Source organism: Toxorhynchites rutilus, chromosome 2, assembly GCF_029784135.1.
Source record: "Toxorhynchites rutilus septentrionalis strain SRP chromosome 2, ASM2978413v1, whole genome shotgun sequence".
NCBI lineage: Eukaryota > Metazoa > Arthropoda > Insecta > Diptera > Culicidae > Toxorhynchites > Toxorhynchites rutilus.
This window is the reverse complement of record NC_073745.1, coordinates 189208097-189231561: the sequence shown is the minus strand read 5'-3', so window position 1 is coordinate 189231561 and position 23465 is coordinate 189208097. Positions and strand designations below refer to the sequence as shown.

At 41.0% G+C, this 23465-nt stretch overlaps 1 protein-coding gene and 1 long non-coding RNA gene across 2 annotated transcripts; both read right to left on the bottom strand.

Annotated features, from left to right (window-relative positions):
- Positions 1–11065: 11065 nt before the first annotated feature.
- On the bottom strand, positions 11066–12398 carry LOC129771442 (uncharacterized). Its single transcript, XM_055775080.1, has 3 exons — positions 12139–12398; positions 11951–12083; positions 11066–11846 (listed from the first exon to the last, which is right to left on the bottom strand). Exons 1-3 carry the CDS (start codon positions 12246–12248, stop codon positions 11526–11528), a joined length of 564 nt encoding a protein of 187 aa, XP_055631055.1. The 5' UTR covers positions 12249–12398; the 3' UTR covers positions 11066–11525.
- A 7264-nt stretch (positions 12399–19662) lies between these two features.
- On the bottom strand, positions 19663–20613 carry LOC129771446 (uncharacterized). Its single transcript, XR_008742377.1, has 3 exons — positions 20451–20613; positions 20153–20393; positions 19663–20097 (listed from the first exon to the last, which is right to left on the bottom strand). It is a non-coding gene; the product is annotated as an uncharacterized LOC129771446 (long non-coding RNA).
- Positions 20614–23465: the final 2852 nt, after the last annotated feature.

The following is a 23465-nucleotide window of genomic DNA, read 5'->3' as shown; positions in this document are numbered from 1 at the left end:
AAGAACACCGTTATGATCCAGGATGCGCTAATGCCCGTGAGGGCTGCTCTTACTTTGACCATGCTCCTGATGTGCCACACAATATGAAAACGCTCGTGGTTGCCGCAGCAGCTGTGGTTTTAAAATTTTCGGTCTGCAATCAGCTGCATGTAGCCGGAATATTTGCAGCAATGTGTACCTGTCAATCCACTATATAAATAAATGCATGCATGTCTATGTGAGAGATGTACAGTTTTGTGTAGTGTATTTGTTTGTAAGAGATGTACGGTTTTGTGTAGCGCGAGGTCTCTTTCACATTGTTATCCGGTTTTCCGTCCAATCCCAGCGGCGTTTTTTGAAACCGGTCCGGCAGAAACCGGATAATGTGTAATCGGCCTTACAGTTTCGGGGATATTTTTTTTATAATGCACAATATCAACACGAAAACAAGAAAAAGAAAAGGAAATTCCTAGAAATCATTTTATATCATCATTATATCATCTTATAAAAAGGCATTAATTCTTAGTTTACCAAGAATACAGAGACAAAGTATATGCAAGCTTCATACTCCAGGACCTTTATCATCTGGTAATTATCTAGAAGGTTGTTTTACATTCTTCTCTTCGATAAAAGATCCGGAAAATACGCAACAACTGCATGGAATGTAAAAAATACATTTGTTTCGAGCATGTAGTTATGCTATGTTCTGATTCTTACTCCAATGAAACCACAATCGATTAATACGTTTTTATGTTATTTTATAACTCTTTATATTTCCATTAATTATATTCAGTTGCTTACTTTTAATTAATAACAGTGAAAAATTTGAATTTCGTTTTTTGTGTTGGAGTATCGAAAATTACTCGGTTTTGAGGAGGCTGAATTAGGCGAAGAAAACATATTTTTTTTGGGTTTTTTCATTCAATCATACCCTCTTCTTCAAATAAATGCCAATAAAGCCTGAAAAATACACAATGGCATTACAGAGAAGTTCAATTTTCGGTCTGTGACACCGTGCGCGAGTATACGTGTTATGATTTTGCACGCGAGTACAGGAGGGTTAAATACGGATTGTGAACATGTCCTCATAGATATATGTAGAACATAAATGCACTACAGATTTCATCTTGAGTATGTTTTTCGAAAATATTTATTTATCGTGTTCAGGTGGTCCTCATCTATATCCCTCCCCCCTCACCGTGGACATGTGTGGACACTTTCACAACCTCTACCTCCTACCCAAAGTTGTCCACGTGGTATATGGACAGTAACCAGGGGACTTCCAGGGAGACATGATCCAATTTCCGTCTATCGCTAATGGCTGTGTCATTAACCTTGTTGAAGTCACCTGTGTGTCTCAGACGATTCCGACAGATCGCCTGGGATCCGCACACTGCACTGCACACCGTTCATTGATGCCTGAATCAATCTTGTCAGCTTTCGGGGAAACCCGTGTTCGTTCTCCATAGCGGCCTTGAAATAGACGAAGATGTGGAGTGTAGGGACTTGATACTCGCGGTACTTTTAGAAGAATTACCAATTTAAGAATTACCAAATTAATCAAATTTCGATCAGAAATACGACATTTCTTTTTCCCCAACCCTATATATATGACCCACTCTTTTTTTATAAGGAGCTATTCGATTTTTTTTGCGTGAGCGTTTAATCTGAAAAACCCTGTAGAATGCCCAGCAAACATGAGGTCGTGTGAATAGCTATAATTGGAGGCGATATACATACAACCAAGACACATTTGTATGATATATGATGCAGATAACTAGCATATACACACAAAAGTGGAGGCGATATACGTATATGCCATATTTTGTACGTATATAAAGCCGTATATAACGATATACGATGCTTTTTAGACTGATATGCGATTTGATACGACAACGTTGCCACTCAATCCATCGATGACATGGAAAATCGTGTTTTTGCATGTTATGCGATTTTAGATATATATGATCGATATTTTGATTGTGTTTTTTGCGATTGTGATTTGATACGGAATGATATGTAACTTATCATGTGCAAAGTTATACGATTTAATGTTTGCTGGGTGGATTCCTGAAAAGAGAATTTAGCAATTTAGAGGAACATGTTCTTCATGGTTATTGGTAGAATACGAAGGCAGATCGTTCATTTAGATAACAGGGAGATCAGTGACCAATGTCCATGTGTGACGAAAATTTCATTTCCGTCCATGTGATATGTAGACAGGCCTCCATCAGTCGATAACAACAGACATCAGTTGTGTAAGTCAATTCGCATTGTCTGAAGAAAACATGGGAAACGTATGGACTACGCGTACCGCGTACGAAGTGCCACTACTAATGTGCGATTCACATAGATCGTTACGGAAAAGAACGTCCACGTTCCGTCAACGTCTCCACCAATTCACACATGCAGTCTATGCTTGCAGCAGCACCGTCACGTCAAGTGTCAAACGAATGATTTATTTAATGTTATTCATGGTGTCGCCACCTACAACAGTTTTCAATTGCAATGTCCTCTTTCGAATCAACATACCTAGAACCAGTACTAAATTTATAAAAATTCAATGAAAATCATTCAGTTCTATTATTTAAATGGTTCAACCCGTAGTCCCGAGCCTTAATCAACAATAATAATATATAGGCGATTTTTCTCTGCTAGTCGCGAATGATTTTGACTCCGAAATTTGGAACTAAGGGATATGTTGGCATAAAGAATACAACCAAAATCAAAACAAAAGCCGAGATACAAAGCCCAGACAAAACCCCAACGAACCGTTCGTCTCCGTCAAATATTGGGCCCTATTATAGAAATCGAATCGAGGATTCGATACAATCACTATCACTATCACACCGAGTAAAATCTGGAATTATAGAAATCGAGGAAAACTGCTCGATTCGTTAGCAAGCTCGAATGTCAGCGGTTGTGATGAAATATTTTGAAACAAGCTTGAAATGTTTCACGAAGCACTATAGAAAGGATGCCAAATCTTTTTTTGAGGCATCTGCTATGAAAATGTATTTCCAAAAGTGTTAATATGGTTATGTTTTGGAGAAAACTGATATTCCCTCAACGAATGAAGCTTAATAGGCGTAATGCATGCATGGATGTGTAATAAAAACGATATCATGGAACAATTTGCTTTATAAAAATATAATTATTAGAAAATGAATCTTTTCATTTATTTTCACAACTGCAATCTATGGAATTCCGTAAGGAGTCACACATAAATTCCACTTTTTTAAGGAAAACATTTTTTTTATGTAATTCTCTTTTAGCGTCGATTTCTTGTTGTAGCGGCGTCAATAGCTTTATTGTATTGGGCCACCACCTTTGGTCCTGAATTCTCGCTTGTTATGTGCTAGTGTTTATTTACTTTTCACCTCATGTCAATCCAAATCTGTAATTTAAAAAAATCATTGTTTTGCAAGACATTTCAGCTTTAGCATATGGTATAGAAAGTTTGGTATAGTATAGCAATAAGAAAGAAAATTGCTGACAAAAGTAACACGTACTAACATACGCTAGCAGGAATAAGACATTTTTAGGTAGGAAATTCGTTTGATAGTAATTCAAATAATATGATAAAATTTACTTATGAAGTTGTTGTCGTGTTCCCGTTTAAGCATCGTTGAATTCCAGTGACCGTTTCTGCTAACTTTATTCTAGAGACTGACGTAGTGATCCCCGATAATCGTTCGATTAATCGATTAATCGAATACTTCCTACAGAAATCGATTATTAATCGAACGAATACTGCACAACCAATAATCGAAGCGAACGAATAATTTACGTCGATTAATCGATCCAAACGCTGAGAGAAAAAAACGTACGGCCGTTGCAGTTTTAAGTGCGATTCACATACAACATACACGTCACGTTCACGTCCCGTCACGTCACGGTACGTCAATGATTCTACCATGCAATTCTCATGAAAACATTCACATACACCAGCAACGTAACGACCCGTCAGCATACGTTCAACGAAAACGACCGGCAGGGTTTATAGAAAAGAATAATTGACGGAGACGGACGGCTCGTTTGGTTTTTGTCTGGGCTTTGTGTCTCGGCTTTTGTTTTGATTTGATTGTAAAGTAATTTACATCTACATCGACGTTAAGCTAATTGAACAGATCTGTGATGCAACACGTTTAATTAGACATTTTTACCTCTAGTTGGACATTTTTGTAAACATTGAGTTCGGGGCCCAAATTATGGCCCCACATTGAAAGTCGCCACCAGTCGCAAATGTCCAATTACTGGTCGAAACTGACTCCAATGCGACACTGAGTGGTGCCTCAGCATATCGTTTTATAAGTAACTTACTGTGCTTTTTATGCCAACATATCTCTTTGGAGCTAAGTCATTCGGAGTGAAAATCATTCGCGACTAGTTGAAAGAATTATTCTATTTATTATTATTGTTGCATAATGGTCGGACTACGGGGTTTAAGCATTTAAATAATTGAATTCAATGATTCTCATTGAATTTTTCTAAATTTAGAACTGATTCTAGGCATGCTGATTTGAAAGAGGGCATTGCAATTTAAAATTGTTGTAGGTGGCGACACCATGAATAAAATTAAATAAATCATTCGTTTAGCATTTGACGTGACGGTGCTGGTGGAAGCATTGACTGCATGTGTGAATTGGTGGAGACGTTGACGGAACGTAGACGTTCTTCTCCGTAACGTGCTATGTGAATCGCACATCATCCTGAAAATCAATCATTATCTTTGACGCTCCCTTAAGTTCATAAACGAAGCTCAATGCCGTCAACGCGAATTGGGCATTCTTTACGACTTTAGGGGAGCGTAAAGGATAATAATTGATTTTCAGGTGGAATCAACATATTTTTGATTCCATATGGCTTTCTAGCAAATGAGAAATATTAGTCTGACGGATTATTTCTCTCAGTATTGCGATTAATCGATTAATCGATTATTTGGGTCGATTAATCGTATCGAATAACGAACTGCTGAAAACTATTCGATTAGCTGATGAACGATTAATTTCAAAAATCGGGGATCACTAGACTGACGTTCCATCGAATTAGTGGCATGCATCAGCCAAAGAGATATTTTAATTTCTCATTTTTCTCATCCTTATTAGCTGATACTCTTCCGGACCAATGGTGCCAATGTTTCCGAATTATGTTCCTTTTACTTCTGTTGGAATTATATAAGCTGTGCTTCATCTAATTATCCATATCTGTGCTACAATGTAATTGAACCCAACTCTGTTATAGTTTGGAATTAATGTGTAACATTTGACGTTTCTCTGCTGTACTGTACTTTATCATTTCTTTTTTTTTCTCTCAATAAACCTGTAACGACACGGACGTACATTATCTTTACTGCGCGTTTTCATTATATTAACAGGTTATGGGCCCAGACGCGGAAATTTTTTCGTCGTGTGAAAAGTGATTATTCGGTACGCGGGTGATAAAATGATTGGAGGCGAATGCGAAAACGATGCTGGAACCTCGGTTCGAGGAAATATAGCACCAGCTGGAGGAGCTGGCACGGTAGTTCACAACATTTCGAGTCTTCCGGGAATCGAGCGACTCACTGGTCGAAGTAACTGGCCCACATGGAAGTTTGCGGTGCAAACATATTTGGAGCTGGAGGATCTATGGAGCGCTGTCAAGCCGGAGAAAAATAAGGACGGAACCGACAAAATAGTTAACGCCACATCCGATCGCCGAGCGAGAGCAAAAATCATTTTGCTGCTCGACCCCGTAAATTACGTGCACGTCAAAGAAGCAAAATCTGCCAAGGAAGTTTGGGCGAAACTGGAAAGTGCTTTCGACGACACAGGATTGACAAGAAGAGTTGGATTGCTGCACAAGTTGATAAAAACTGAGCTGTCCGCTTGTTCGTCGATGGACGACTACGTCAACCGGATTGTTACGACCGCACACCAGCTGAATGGAATAAATTTCCCGATTTCCGACGAATGGATAGGAACATTGCTACTGGCCGGTCTCCCCGATGAATATCGTCCGATGATTATGGCTCTTGAGAATTCGGGTACGCCGATTACAGGTGACGCAATAAAGACAAAGCTGCTGCAAGAGGTAAAATTTCCAGCGGAGGACGCTGCATTGCTGGCAAACCAACGGACGGGAACAGTGAGAAGCAGCGGAGTTGGAAACTTTAAACCGAAGAACGAAGCGAAGAATAATCCCCCGAAAGGACCAAAGTGCCGGAAGTGTCACAAATTTGGACACATTGCTCGAGAATGCAGAAGCGTAAAAAAAGATGCTTTCTGTGCGGTATTATCAACTTTTTCGTCAAAGAAGGTATCTGATTGGTTCATTGATTCTGGTGCAAGCGTGCACATGACGAACAACCCGGAATTTCTGGAAAATTTGCAGCCATCGAGCGGATCTGTTATTGCTGCTAACGGAAGCGGGATGAAGGTAACGGCAACTGGTTCGGCCAGCTTAAAGCCGACATGTCAGGAGAATTGCATTCCTGTTCATGATGTTCAACTAATCCCGGAGCTTTCTGTAAATCTACTTTCCGTAAATCAAATAGTTAAAAAAGGATATACTGTTGTGTTCACTGATGCTGGATGTAAGATTTCGAACAGCGACGGTAGAATTATTGCCACAGGTAGTCACGAGAATGAGTTGTTTTCACTCAAACAGCGGCCGGCGGATGTGAAGAATGCTTTGGCTTGCTCGATAGCAACCAGCGCGAAGGTTTGGCATCAGCGGCTGGGACATTTGAACTTCAAAAGTGTCAAGAAGTTAGCCAACGGATTGGTGGATGGAATCGCAATCAACAACACAAATACGATAAACTGCAAGGTGTGTGCAATGGGAAAACATTGTCGGCATCCCTTTAGCAAAGAAGGTTCACGTGCAATGGAAATACTCGATGTGGTGCACACAGACGTTTGCGGCCCCATGGAAGTGAAATCACTTGGCGGAAGCAGGTATTATATTGTATTCGTAGATGACAAATCTCGGAAGATGTGGACGTATTTCCTCAAAACGAAATCGGAAGCCGAAGTATTGAGAACCTTCCAAGAGTTCCATGTGATGGTCGAACGACAATCCGGACGGAAAATAAAGGTGGTTCGTAGCGATAACGGGAAGGAGTACGTAAATAAAGGATTCGAAAAATATTTAAAAATACACGGTATTCAACACCAGAAAACTACCGTATACACCCCGGAGGAAAACGGCATGGCAGAGCGTGCAAACCGTTCCATTGTTGAACGTGCTCGTTGCTTACTGTTCGAAGCAGGGCTGGCAAAGACGTTTTGGGCTGAAGCCGTACACACATCCGTTTATTTGCTTAACCGGTCCCCTACGCAAGGTCACGACTTTACTCCCGAACAAGTCTGGTCCGGAAAGAAACCGAATGTGTCCCACCTTAGGATCTTCGGCACCAAGGCGATGGTGCAAGTGCCCAAACAAAGGCGACAGAAGTGGGATCCCAAGTCCCGCGAATGCATTTTCGTGGGATACGACGGCAACACGAAAGGATATCGGCTCTATGATCCGCAGTCGTGTAAAATTTCCATCAGTCGCGAAGTGTGTTTCATCGACGAAGGTATATCAAGTTCACCAGTTGAGAAGCAGCATCCAGTTTTGATCCCGCTAGACGTCGAGTTCATCGCTTCACCGATAACTTTGGTCGAGAAGAGCGAAGACAACGACGACGAGGAAGAGTCCTTCACGGATTGCAACAGTGAAGACGAGGGAGATTTCAACGGTTACGACGTGACTCCTGTGCTCTCACCGCGCAAAACTTCAAATCCACCTCAGTCACAGGTGTTGAGGCGTAGCGGTCGGGAGCACAAAATTCCAGGCAAGTATAATGACTATCAAATAACGAATAAAGGTCTGCCGCATTCTAAAATTTTACAGAAAGCTGGTACGAACGAGAGCGAATTGGTTGCACCAGCCCAGCTCACATCCCAGGAGCAGTTCAGTGGGATCGCAACCGCGATCGATATGGATCCAATGACTAGTGGTGATCCGGTTACACATCAAGAGGCGCTATTGCGGGATGACGCGACACTCTGGAAACGAGCAATGCTTGAGGAGTATGATGCGCTGATGGCAAACGACACGTGGATACTAACTGAGCTGCCTGAAGGAAGAAGACCGATCAAATGTAAATGGGTCTTTAAGACCAAGCACGACGCAAACGGCAACGTGAACAGACACAAGGCCCGCCTAGTCGTAAAAGGCTTCTCGCAGCGAGAGGGGGTGGACTATAACGAGACCTACTCACCCGTGGTCCGTCATAGCTCCCTGCGATACCTTTTCGCCTTGTCAGCCAGGCATGGATTCTCCATTGACCAAATGGATGCAACAACGGCTTTCCTCCAAGGAGAGTTGCCAGAAGAAATTTACATGGACCAGCCGCCGTGTTTTCAAAGGTCCGACCAGCCAAGACTGGTTTGCCGTTTGAATAAAGCTCTCTATGGCCTTAAACAATCGAGCCGCGTTTGGAACGCTAAACTCGATGCGGCGCTGCGTAGGTTCAGACTGACATCTTCGAATTTCGACCCATGTTTATATTATCGTATCGAATGCAATAGGATGATATTTGTTGCGATATACGTAGACGACGTGATCATCTTTTCCAATGATGATATGTGGACCAGCGACATCAAGAAGAAGCTGCACAACACGTTCCAGATGAAAGACTTAGGACCAGCTAGCTCGTGCCTAGGAATGCGAATTACTCGGAAGAAGGATGCTGTAGCTCTAGATCAAGAAGCTTACATAGAATCGGTGCTTTCCCGATTCAACATGGGACAAGCGAAGGCAGTGTCGACCCCGATGAACTCCAGCATGAAGCTGACTAAGGAGACGGCTCCACAGACCGCGGATGAGATTGCAAAAATGAAAGCTATCCCATACCAGGAAGCTGTAGGCAGTTTGATGTATCTGGCGCAGTGCACCAGACCCGATATTCTTTTTGCAGTCAACCAATTAAGTCGCTTTAACGCGAATCCAGGAACCAAGCATTGGGAAGCGGTAAAACACCTGTTTCGATATATACGCGGTACGTCGAAACTTCAGCTGCGATACACCAAGGGAGGTAATACCGATTTGATCGGTTACTCTGACGCTAACTGGGCTTCGGATCTGGACGATCGTAAGTCAACCAGCGGATATATTTTTATGCTGCAAGGTGCTGCAGTGTCTTGGTGTTGTAAGCGGCAACCCACCGTAGCTCTATCTACATGCGAGGCCGAGTACATGGCTCTATCCGCCACCGTACAGGAAGCTATGTGGTGGCGTGGTTTGATGAAACAACTAGGTCTGGATCAAACCATCGAACTGTGCTGTGACAATCAGAGTACCATCTGTATTGCCAAAAACAGAGGCTATACGCCAAGGACGAAGCATATAGACATACGTCATCACTTTGTATGCGATGCCCTCGATCAGAACATCGTAAGGCTGAGTTATGTAAGCACCGACAAACAGATTGCGGATGGTCTGACCAAGACCCTTGAACGGATCAAGTTAGAACGAAACCGAGCTGCAATGGGAGTGGACGCATCAGCTTAAGCGGGGGTGTTGGAATTATATAAGCTGTGCTTCATCTAATTATCCATATCTGTGCTACAATGTAATTGAACCCAACTCTGTTATAGTTTGGAATTAATGTGTAACATTTGACGTTTCTCTGCTGTACTGTACTTTATCATTTCTTTTTTTTTCTCTCAATAAACCTGTAACGACACGGACGTACATTATCTTTACTGCGCGTTTTCATTATATTAACAACTTCTAATGCATCCGGATAATCGTATAAGACATTTGGCAACGCTGATCGGAACAGAGACAGATTAGAGCTTTTTCTCATTTCGCTCTTATATTATTTTCCTCTCCTTATTTGTGGAGGAATGTTCTCACGTATTGCCTGCGTGTATGGGTAATCCAAGAATTCACTTGCATACAAAGCCAAAGCTTTACCATAGATCATGAGTAGATGAAACACAACGATTTTGTAATCGATTTATATTTACATATACCTATATTTCAATTGTTTCGCATTTCTTCTCTTGTCTTCATCTCATCTCCTATAGTTGTATGTATCGTAGACTTTCTGGCATTCTGAACCAAGACGCATTGATGGTCTGAGCGCATTAAGCTCCTCACTGAATTCCTCCCACGTTTCCTTAACCGGGATTTTATTTGAACTGCCTCCACAAATACCTCGAGCAATGTTTACATTCGCTTCCATTGGTTCAACGAGTCGTTCAAACATTTGTCTGTCCACTCGTTTTCAGCCACTGAAATATGTGCTGGAAGTGAGTTCTGCATTGTAAATTATAACATAATCAATATGAATAATGTTGGATTGAACACTTACCTTGTATAGACTATTCTGGCAGCACCGTAAAACAAATACTGATTAAAACAAACGAACATGTGTTGAAAATTGCATATATTCAAGCGTTTCTGAAATGTTTCCTAAAGGAAAATATCAGGGACGCAAACCAAAACAAAATAATTCTCTGAAGATATGCAACAAGTGAACCAAACAACTCGAAAAGTTCTGACACTTGCATCGATAGCTATCACTCGCTCGGTGCTATCGAATTGTTCGATTTCTATAATAGTAAAATAGGTCTAACGAGCAAAATTCTTATCGCCTCGATTTCTATAATAGGGCCCATTGTTTTCTACAAATCCTGCCGGTCGTATTCGATGAACGGTCGATTTCTATAATAGTAAAATAGGTCTAACGAGCAAAATTTTTATCGCCTCGATTTCTATAATAGGGCCCATTGTTTTCTACAAATCCTGCCGGTCGTATTCGATGAACGGTCGCTGACGGGTTGTTATGCCGCCGGTGAATGTGAATGGTTTCATGAGAATTGCATGGTAGAATAACTGACGTAAAGTGACGGGACGTGAACGTGACGTGGATGTGGTATGTGAATCGCACTTAATCCCTTAGTGATCGTTCGCGAAACATGCACAACGCATTAGGAATTCCTCAAGATGGCAAGTATTTTATTCAGCAGATGTTGAGAAAAAAGCAAATTTCGGATGAGCAAACATTTGTATTGTTGTTATTATAAACCATACGTTCCATTTCAAGACATTGAGATATGTTATCAAATAAATTGGTTATAGCATTCTTATTCCTTATATTATATGACAATTCTGATAAATGTGTACATCAATAGAAAACAGTTTTTTTTAATTCCATAATTCATTTGTCGATTTACAATACATTTCGACCACAAACACACAACAGCCACCCATAAAAATCGCAAATCCACGGGATTTCAGCCTCTGACATAGGGTGCGAACTTCTAAACTCATGTTTTGTTTAGACAAATATATTCTTCGTTGATATATTCCTGGATTTGCACTGGAGCATGTTTTGTACTATCCCCTCATCGTATTAGAATGAAGAAAGAGAAAACTAGCAATACTACACGAGAAATCGAAATTCCACTAAGGAATGTAATGCCATAAAGGAAGAAGTTATTCATACAATCAATTTCTACAAGCATGACCGATTATTCCTATGGGTTAGTGCAATATCAGCAACTCTAGTGTTTTCCGCTATACTTTTCCCTTTGATACATTCTTAAAACTTTTTTCGGAGGAACCAAGTCCTTGCTGAGACCGGGACGTTTCTTCTTGTTCGTTTGCTTGCGACTTGTTTGAATCTGTTCCAGTGCAACAGATGGCCTTTCCCCTGACGGCAAATCATCTCCGTCCGTTTCTGGATGACTGCCGGGACGATCCTGTTTCATTATAAGATCTGAGCCATGCGCAAAGTTACATTTACTGCCGAATCGACATCGTCCTTTTTTGTAGTTCCAACAAATTTTTCTTTTCTGATCTCCACTTTCTTGCTCTGGATCGACCTAAACAGTTTGAACACACTATATTTTGTGATTGAACAAATAAAAACATGTTTCCATCTAACGATAAATTTGATAGAAAGCGAATACTGCACTGATAGCATTACCATTTTGACATGTTTCTCAAGGTTAGCGATATGTGCGTCTTCCGCCGCTTTGAAAGGGTTACAGAAAACACCGCCCGGAATAATCTTCGTATTGTTACATAGCATAGCGGTAGCGCTCGGAAGCGGACTAAGTCTGAAAATTGGATTATATTAGGAAATATACCAAATTTAAACAGATGGATGTATACTGGTTATTTAAAATCTCTGGTTCAACATTGTTAGAATCTTCAGCATTTGTGGATTCTGAAGTTGAACTTTCTTCTTCACTATCTCCATAGTCAGCGACTAACGAAAACATTGTTTTGGTTTTCGTCACTTTACAAAATTACAAGACAATTTAGTATAATTTATAGTGCAAATATACGCATTTTCGTTAGCAAATACTTTTGTTTATAAACAAACTACTTAGCGCACGATACAAAACATTATTTTCCCCTCCACATCCCCTTCGCCCAAAAATGTTACATTCAGAGAAATAATTACGAACCGTCCACATAGTGATCCCCGATAATCGTTCGATTAATCGATTAATCGAATACTTCCTAGAGAAATCGATTATTAGTCGAACGAATACTGCGCAACCAATAATCGAAACGAACGAATAATTTACGTCGATTAATCGATCCAAACCCAGAGAGAAAGAAACCTACGACTGCCGCGGTTTTATCCTGAAAAACAATCATTATTTTTTACGCTCACCTAAACTCGTAAACGAAGCTCAACGCCATCAACGTTTCGTTTACGAGTTAGGGGAGCGTAAAAGATAAGAATTGATTTTCAGACGGAATGAACACTTTTTTGATTCCAGATGGCTCTCTATCAAATGAGAAATATTAGTCTAACTAATTATTCCTCTTAGTGTAACGATTAATCGATTATTTGAGGCGATTAATCGTATCGAATAACAAACTGCTGAAAAGTATTCGATTAGCTGATGAACGATTAATTTCAAAAATCGGGGATCACTACGTCCACATACGACGTAGATAATGATTGGCGATTTTTATAAAAAAGTCGATCTTGATGAATCGACAGCGTAGGGTCTACCGGGTGCTGTGAATGATGCTAAGATCGTTGGGAAAGTCTCAATCAGAACTTTCAGGGGAACTGTTCGAATGAACAAGCGAACACTTCTTTTAGCGATTGCTTAAGCTGCAATATTTATTTTAGTTAGTGCAATACATCGATATTAATTAATTATAACTTACAAATTCAGTGTCGGCTTCTATGTGTACTTCGTTTACTCACGGTAACAATAGATTAAGTGTAATATACTATAAATGTAAATATATGTTTAGCTTCATAAGATGTCGTTCGTTTTTAGTTCCACTTACATTCAATTCCGTTTAATTATAAGCACTAATTTAAGTTAGTTAGGCTACTTTTAAGGAATAGTTTTAAGTATATCGAAATAAGTATAAGTTGCACAATTAACCATATTCAATGAATGCTTTGTTTCTTTTCTTTAAGTTTCTTTTGTTAAGTCATCTTTTCATTTTTTTTCATATAATTCTCTAACGTCATTCTTCTGTCATATACATGACCTGCTCTTCGGCAGGATCAGTACGCGATGTGCTAACAGTCGCCAGGGTGACCAGCGATTCACGGCAACATCCCGGCCCTCGTAACACAGCGTATTCGACGCTGTTTTACCTAGACACTTCACGTTCCAGATCACCAGCTTAGAAACAGGTTTTCTCAGCAATCCTGTTGTTGTTCGATCTGAAGCTTGTTCCATCTGACCAGATGTGGCTGTGCGAATCTTGATTACTCGTTCCCATTTCCAATTTTCTTTTTTCCCCCATATGCAATTAGAACTAAGCCCATTTTTTCCACCTGTACCGATGAGCCACTTCGTGTGGCAGCTGATAGTGGTAATATAATCTATTAACCACAAGCTATTTTGGTTTAGCCATGGTTGTACGGGACTATAACCCATCTCTCCTGATGAGTCCGACTGACCCGATGAGCATGCTCTGAACCTGAAATGTTCAACTTTCGTCTTCGCCAAGACCAACTTGGAGACGTCGGTTTCACATACAAAGGTCACCGCAGCGCAGTAAGCTTCTTCGTTGGCTTTGTTCTGCTGAACTGAATGTAGTGGAGAAAATGCTTGGATAATGTAACGACATGAAATGTGATTGTGATGATCCTTGTTGCTTCCAGAGCAACTACCTAATTCATCGTGCACAATATGTGTAGTCAACAGTTTTTCAGAGCCAAACTGTGATATGATATAATGATGCAGGACTAGACGTTTGTTTGGGTTTTGACCTTTATCGATGATGGCAGTATTGCTCATCCGCATTTGTGTCGCGAATTCCAAAATATTCCCGGTTAGCAACCTCAGTATACCGAAGACTCTTCCCACTTTAAAACTTTTATACGAGTTTAGGGCTTTTGTTTCCTGAACAACTTTTTTATCCCGATGGATGAGTACGTCCGACGAATTGGGGCACCAATCGCGGATTTCAAACCCACCCTCTTGATGAACTAACTTCATCTCAGCTGTTACCTGTTGTTCATCTCCGACACTATCGAAGCAATGTCGGCGAATATGATGTTTATTCAAGAATTTAAACTGATATTTCAAGCGATCGGTAAAGTTGGTCGAGATATTCTCGGCTCTAGTAGCTTCCGCGGAAGCTAGTTCAACAACTGGTCCGATACCAGCTTTTTCCTGTCCGTAAGAATATTCAATTTTTTGAAGCTGATTGACTTCAAGAATGTGGCAGTTTACACCTACGGACTGTGATTTACTATATCCGCCGTAGATACACCATCCGAGGCGAGATTTCGTGGCTACTGGCTGTCCGTGTCGTCCCTCCCTGCATTCCAACGGTAAAGACAAATTCAATTGGTCCAAACCGATAAGAACACGTGGTACAGCATCTTCATAACCAGCAATCGGTAGTCCCTTTAAGTGAGGATATTGCCGGGAAAGCTTTTGTGGGTTCAATGACTGTACTGGAAGCTTCAACTCAGATACTGTCCTGGCTGACTGAATCCTGAAGGCCTTTCCACTAGTCGCTCCCGAGATTTCAAATGTAATTTCCTGGGAGTCGGTTTCCGGTTTCGCAACGGGTAACATTATTGGTCCAGTTGAGGTATAACGCACTTGCTGGTCCGGACTCTCCTACCTGCTCTGCTACCGATTTTTCCACCAAGGTTAAAGAGGAGCCTTCGTCTAGAAAGGCGTATGTGTGAACACATCCGTTTTTTCCTTGCAGTGTGACGGGTACAACTCTGAACAGCGTTTTGGATTTCTCGTCTCGGTGCGAATGATTTTCCGTTGTTATTACGGGCTTGACCATATTTTCCACCTTAGTGTGCAGCAGTGGATGGTGTTTGAATTCACACCCATCTATTCCACACTTGATTGACAATCGGCATCGATTTCTCCCATGTTGATTAAGGCAAATTCGACACAATTGAAGATCGTGAACATTGCGCCAGCGATTCTCCACGCTTAGACCACAAAACTGTTGGCATTCCCTCACTCGATGATTTGGTTTACTGCAGACTAAACACCTGCGTGTTGTAGTTTCCGGGTTCTCATTATTAGTCGTGTGAAACTGTTGCTCGTCATTCAAGCTGTGTGTATGCAATTGTCCTTTTTCCATGGATTTATATTATTCCTGCGATCACTTCCCCGACACATACTGGAGTGCCCCACGAATTTGGTAACATGACTCGCCGCGGAAACCATATGCGACATGTAAGTGGCGAATGTCTGCAGTGTCACATTGGGCACAGTTTGTTTGTGCATTGCCCACTGAAGCTTCAGTTGAGATGGCAGCTTGTCTTCAAGCTCTTGTAACAGCGAAGGATTGTTGAGATGTGTGATTTCTGATGCCGCTTGCAGATGGTCACAGAGTACCTGCAGTTCCAGACCGAATTCTATTAGCGTTTCTAAGTGTTCCATCTTCGGCGCTGGAGTAGAGCGTACTCTGTTCAACAGAGTGTCTATGAGTAATGCAGGTCGCCCATAAAGCATCCGAAGTGTCTCTATTACTCGTGGCACGGATGCTGGCAAGAGTAACCGACTTCGTACCGATTCGCGAGCGTGGCCTTTCAAGCATCGTTGAAGTCGGATGAGGTTCTCGGCATTACTGAAACCACAGCATTCCGTGGTGATGTTGTACTGACTGATGAATATAGGCCAGTCTTCTGGGTTCCCATTGAAATCTGGAAGATCACGTGACATTACGTGACGTGCTGCTATTTGCATTGGTGAAGGTCCAGAATCAACGATAACGTTTTCATTTCTTTGATGCGGGATAGGATGTACAGGAGGATCCGCGTTTTTCGTGTTTTTCGGTGGAGGAATTTGCATAGCGGCTTGATTCTCAGCACCCATTGGTAGCGAATGCTGTTTTGGAGGAAAGTGAATTGGTGTGGAATTTTGAGCATCATCACAAGGACGATGAGGAAAATCAGCGACACCTTCTGAAGGCGCATACTGGAACGGCAGTGGTGATATATCGATGCTTCTATCGTCTAATACAGCATTGATCAGTTGTGCAGGAGGTACGATATGCTCGGTGGGGGGAACGTTAGACGGAATCACTACAAATGCTGGAATATTCTTATGAATCATATTTTGGGATGTACGAGGTTGAAAAATTGTTTGGTTGTTCTGCGCGTCCGGCTGTGTAGTTGTCCTACTTGGATGGATCGCGGTTGGAGCTTTGTTGCTACCATTGTCGTGGAGGGAAGTTTCCGGATTTGGTGCCCGTTCTGCCGCATAATTTGGTGAGCTGGCTTTTGGCTCCTTCGGTCCGTCATCTTGCATCCATTGCATGACTTTCTCGAGGCTATTTCGACAACGACTTCTGTTGCTCATTGCGCTCCTGACTTCGTCAGCTTCATGCGCTTCTTGTAATTCATACTTTTCCTGTAGGAATGTTTTCTCCATTTTCTCCTCTTCTAGAATCTGCTTTTGCTCTTGTTCGAGTCGCTTTTTCTCTAGAGCTTTCTCTTGTTGAAACCGCTTACGGCGAATCTGCTGTTCCTGCAATAATCGCTGCTGCTCTCGCGTCTTCCGGGCAGACTCTCTAGAGGAGTTACTGCCAACACTGATTGGTAAACAATTATTACAGCACCAATGTCGACGTTCAACTGATTGTGTGACACCCACGCAGCCGAAGTGGTACCAATTCTTACATTCCTCACATTCAACCATGTCGTCGACACTATCCGGACGGTTACAAGCATGACAATTGCCTTCCCGAACTGGATGGGTATTGTTGAGGGCAGTCGAATCTGCGCTATTGTTGGCCATCGTATCGTGAATTTCTTAAGTTTGTTCGAATGAACAAGCGAACACTTCTTTTAGCGATTGCTTAAGCTGCAATATTTATTTTAGTTAGTGCAATACATCGATATTAAATAATTATAACTTACAAATTCAGTGTCGGCTTCTATGTGTACTTCGTTTACTCACGGTAAGAATAGATTAAGTGTAATATACTATAAATGTAAATATATGTTTAGCTTCATAAGATGTCGTTCGTTTTTAGTTCCACTTACATTCAATTCCGTTTAATTATAAGCACTAATTTAAGTTAGTTAGGCTACTTTTAAGGAATAGTTTTAAGTATATCGAAATAAGTATAAGTTGCACAATTAACCATATTCAATGAATGCTTTGTTTCTGTTCTTTAAGTTTCTTTTGTTAAGTCATCTTTTCATTTTTTTCATATAATTCTCTAACGTCATTCTTCTGTCATATACATGAACTGCTCTTCGGCAGGACCAGTACGCGATGTGCTAACAGTCGCCAGGGTGACCAGCGATTCACGGCAACAGGAACATAAGTGGATTTTTCATGAGATAAACAATTGAATAACTGTGAAATGTCAAGCGTTATCTAAACCAGGGGTATGACTAAAACGTCAGATCCCTCATATTGCCAGTGTACCCAATATTGCTGCGGTTCACTGACATTTTGGTTCTGTCAATTACTGTTGTTTACAACTCGGTCTGGTTATATAGTTATATAGAATAGTGGCTCCATGTTAAATGTGAACACCTCCATGTGAAACCAAAATATGAAAATCGCTCATGCAGTTAGAAATCAAGCATACTATCTCCGTGATTTCAACGATTTCAATCCTCGCAAATGATACGTTGGTAAACTAATGTCGCCATATTGATTTTGACGTGGGACTAGACGTAGACGGAATATATGGAGGGTAAAATGAAAACCTAAGCACAGAACATGCAGGAAAAAATGAAAGATTTCGAATGCTTATAGCTCGAACATTTCGTACTGGATAGGAGAGATGTTTGCATCACTTGATAGGGAATATTTCTACGCATCTATCGCAACTAACAAAATGTTGTTTTTCATTAGATAAACAATTGAATAACTGTAAAATATTAGGCGTTATCTAAACGCCATAACTGCATCGTTTTGATTGGCCCGATTTACGGTTTCCCTAACACAGCCATCAAAACCAAGCAGCCTTGGGGAAATCGGCATTGCAAATACATGAAAGTAGGGGGACTTTTGTTCTCATCGAAAAATGTTCCCTAACACAGACTTTAAAACCAAGCAGCGAAATCGGCATTGCAAACACACGAAAGAGCCTAGAGGCGAATGAACTGAAAAGTTTAAACCCTCTTAAAGCCAAAAAGAAGAAGAAGAACACACGAATGTAGGGGGAGCTTTTGTTCCCACCGAAATGTGTTCCCTAATAGAGATTTCTAAACCAAGGTGCCTGGAGAAATCGGTATTTCAAATTCATGCAAGTCGGGGGTATTTTTGTTCCGACTGGAATGTGTTTCCCTAACACAGACTTCAAATCCATGGAGCGTGGGGAAATCGGCATTGCGAATTCATACAAATCGGGGGTATTTTTGTTCCGATTGAAATGTGTTTCCCTAACACAGACTTCAAAACCGAGGTTTCTGGAGAAATCGGCTCTGCAAATAAATGCAAACTGCGAGTACTTTTGTCCTCGCTTGCCTTTGTGCAGAGTGGAATATGTCTGTCCTAACATGATCTTCAAAACTTAGGAACCTGGGAAAATCGTGCAGACACTAGAAGCGAATGAACTTCCCAGTTTCAAGCAAATTCGAGATTCGAGAAGTATGTACACTTTTGGGATGTAAACTTCAGAGAGAAATGTAAAATAAAATAATCGTTTGATAATTTTTTTTTGTCTTTATTGGAAAGATTTTCAGCCTTAGGCTGGTTCATCAAACGATAATTCTTCCGTACATATATTTTGTTCTAGTCATCATACCAAACGTAAAAGGTCCGTCATTAAATTTACTTGTAACGAAGAACAATCAATCACAATAAATGAATTGACTTTACATGGCATTTGTTAATTTTTTTCACTCACAGAACAAATATATTGAACTCAATTGAATTTGGAAACTGTTTCATTCAATCAAGAATTTAATCAATACAAACGAATGATTGCTAAGCTAAGGTAGTTCCACGTCAACCTTGCGGTTATATCATAGATATAACCCACTCATTTTTTTTTATTCTTGGTAGCCTATATTCAATTGATGTCTAACCCCTGATCTAAACGCCCTAACTGTCTAAAGTAGAATAGAAGGTAGTCTCCTCTCTGCTATGTTCAAGTAGTAGTAGGCAAAGAAAAAAAGCAAAAAATTTTAATAAACCATCGATTGAATATAAATTCGAACATGACTGTCAAAATATGTTTCCAAATGATGAAATAGCAGTATACTTAATAATTTTAAAATTGAAAACAGTGAAATTATTGCATCTGTATTATAAAAATAACACAAAAAACGATGAACAAATGTGTGGAGAGGTTATATCGAAGCAGTGTCGTTCCCGCAAATTGATAATATGATGAAAGATTAACTCCCACACTGCTGATTTTTTTTTCTCTTTTATTGAATCATCCATCAAGAATCATCACGACGCCTCCATTGGTTTCGGTTTGGAGTGTTCAGCCGTAGTGAAGGCACTTAAGAGACCAAATTGGCGTATCTGGAAAACGAGAAAAACATTTCCTCCATCCCGGGTCATCTTCCGAAGTGATTGCAAACAAATATTTTGCACTTTCGCAAGAAGTGAATGTATAAATTTGAAATTTTATGTGAAACCATTGAAACGGAACGTTTTGGAAGATCCAAGAAGCGAATGCATGGAGCAGCTGAAAACATCTCCGATTAGTTTATCTCATCACAATTTATATAAAACACACTTACCTCCAGTACGAAGACGTCTTCTTTGCTGATTATAGGTTGAAACAGTATCCCCAAGAGAACCCGGCGAAAAATGAAGCGAACAAACAAATATGTTTCACGTATCGAACGAGCTTTTGTATCCGAAAAAGTTTAACCATTTCTGTCTCAACAATTTGTTGGTCGGAAAACGGTGGAAAGTTATCGAACTTTCTTCAATTTTTTTCTGCTCCGGCATCGCGGGACGTGACACTTCGACATATTGCTGGAGTAAAAAACACCGTTCAGTATGAAATCGATAAAAAATCACATCAAACCTTACCTGCAGTGAAAATGCGATACACTATCGTGATTATCGTCGGCTCGATTTACGATTTTGTCACTTTTTACGTTTTTTTGAACAAGAAATATTAAAAAAACTTCCGAACGTCGTACAAACTGAGGATTGTTTATTACTAACTTCTTCATGTGTGTAACACATGCGCGTTCCGTGTGTATACACAGGTAATATCACTTACCTTCTATTCTACGTACTTTGTTAACTGCCACGTATTGATTGGCCAAATTTACGGTTCCCAAACACATACTTCAAAACCAATCTGCCTAAAGAAATCGGCATTGCAAATACATGCAGTGGGTGCAATAGGACATCCCATCCGAGCTCCCGTAGCTTCTGGCGGGTCATCAAAGATGTGTGAGGCCGAGCGTTGTCCTGGTGGAATACAACACCATTCCTATTGATCATTTCTGGCCGCTTCTGGTCAATCGCCTGCTTTAAACGGTCAAGCTGCTCACAGTAGAGAACCGAGTTGACGGTCTGGCCATAGCTGAGCAGCTCATAGTGGATGATTCCCTTCCAATCCCACCAAACACACAGCAAAACCTTCCTGGCCGTCAATCCGAGCTTGGCGATGGTTTTGGCCGGCTCACCGCGCTTCGACCACGACTTTTTTTTGCTTTAGGTTGTCGTACGTGATCCACTTTTCATCACCAGTCACCACCTTCTTCAAAAATGGATCGAGTTCGTTCCGTTTCAGCAGTGCATCGCAGGCGTTGATTCGGTCTAAAAGTTTTTTTTTTCGTCAACTCGTGTGGCACGCATACATCCAGCTTTTTTTGGAATCCAACCTTCTGCAAATGGTTCCAAACGGTTTTATGGTCTATACCCAGTTCCTGGCCAATCGAGCGAGTGCTGACATACCGGTCTATTTGGATGATTTCAACGATTTTATCGGTTTCCACGACGATTGACCTATCAATACGGGGTGTATCTTCGACAGCCACTACACCAGAACGAAATCGATCAAACCTACGCTGTGCGAATCGTTACAGTATCGGGTCCATAAACTACACGATTTTGACGTAGGACTACGTCTAACCGGAAGATATAGGGGGTGAAATGGAAATCTAGGCACTGAACAAGTAGGAAAAAATGCAAGATTTGGAACGCTTATAACTCGAGCATTTCTCAATAGATCGCAAAGGTTTTTGCATCAATTGATAGGAAATATATCTACGCATCTATCATAACGAATAACATTTCATTTTTCTTGAGATAAATAATTGAATAATTGTAAAATATCAAGTATTGTCAAAATGCACTATGTGCCCATTTTTGATTGGTCCATTTTGTGCTCCTCAAATCGTACCGACCAAAACGGGCAACCAGAGCAGCAGCGAAATAGAATGAAACACGATTGGAAAGGAAAAAGAAAAAAATTAACGAAACAATGGTCGCAGTCTCACACATGCGTAATTCTCTAGCCAGCCAGTCAGCTTAAAAATCCCCGCTCCGCTGCCGTAACGATCATTCTCATTCAAACCGTACACCACATCGGTTCGCATCACAACACATCAACAAACCAACCCAAGCAGCCATGTCTGGAAATAGTAAAGGAGGAAAAGTGAAGGGAAAGGCAAAATCCCGCTCGAACCGTGTTGATCTGGAGTTCCCCGCAAGGGTAGCTAGGCCGAGCGCGTTAGGACCAGTGCACCAGTCCACCTAGCCGGCGTTATATAGTTTCGGCCGCCGAAGTGATCGAGTTAGCCGGCAAAGCTGCTCGCGACGATAAGAAAACCCGCATTCGGAACAGAACACATTCGGTTCGGTGGACATCAAGACAACAGGCAGTTGCAGCGAGTGGCGAGTGGCAAACGCAATCGCAAAACGGCATCAGGTAGCAGAATAAATAAGTTTGTTCTTTATACAAACTGCTTTGGTGGCAAATCCAGAAAAAGGCGGCATCGAGGGCGTTCGAAATGGTTTTTTTCAAAACCACGAGTACTAAGTTTTCTAAATTGGAACCATTCCATAAAACAAGGCGCTTTTCAGGGCCATTAAACCTTCCAAAAAAGAGTTTAGGAAATACAGTTCAATGCTTTCTAAAACAATATCCAAAATAATAATAAAACACAAATTGATTTTTTCATAATTTGATTGCCAGAATATGATGAGTATGTGAATTTGGCAGTTGTTCTGAGCTTATTGATTTTCACCGATTCTTAAATTGCTTCTAGATTGAAAGTACAGTAATTTACACTTATCTCGACATTTAGCTAATTGGACGGACCTGTATTGCGACATATTTAGTTGGACATTTTTGTAAACATAGAGTTCGGGGTCCAAATTATGAAATTATGAATTATGAGTGGTGGTAATGCGACGTGCCATTGAATGTAATTTACTGTAAAACATGTCACAAGCTGGATGGGAAGAAATTTTCCAACTGTGAAAGCTGTGGCGAGTGGCAAATGCAATCGCTAAACAGAAAGGTTTAGCCGAACAAGATGGGGATATCGAGTGATAACAAAACAATAAACTCTTTAGATTGAAGATAATTTTGTGATCCTGAAAAGGACCCTTTTTAGCCTGCATGTGAATCCAACGAGCGAACAAGTCGTAATGAATGTATTTTTTTGCCATCGCTCCCTTTTAACGCTCATTCGTTCGTCTCGTTGGACTCGCCCCTCTGGCTGAGTCTGCCGATTTGTCTCTATCCTGTGAGTGTGTACCGCTAGAGTATAAAACACGCGGACCCCAAAAAAATATCTTATTTTCTTTCAAACCGTAAACCCGTGTGGTTGTACGGCATCGACATCGTGGACGTAACAAAGGAGGACAAGTTAAGGGAAAGGCAAAGTCTCACTCGAACCGTGCAGGTCTCCAGTTCCCTGTTGGTCGCATTCACTGATTGCTCCGCAAGGGTAACTAGGCCGAACGGATTGGTGCCGGAGCACCAGTATACCTAACAGCGATTATAGAGTTTCGGCCGTCGGAGTGCTCGAGTTGGCTTGCAAAGCTGCTCACGACAATCAGAAAACCCTCATCAAGAACAGA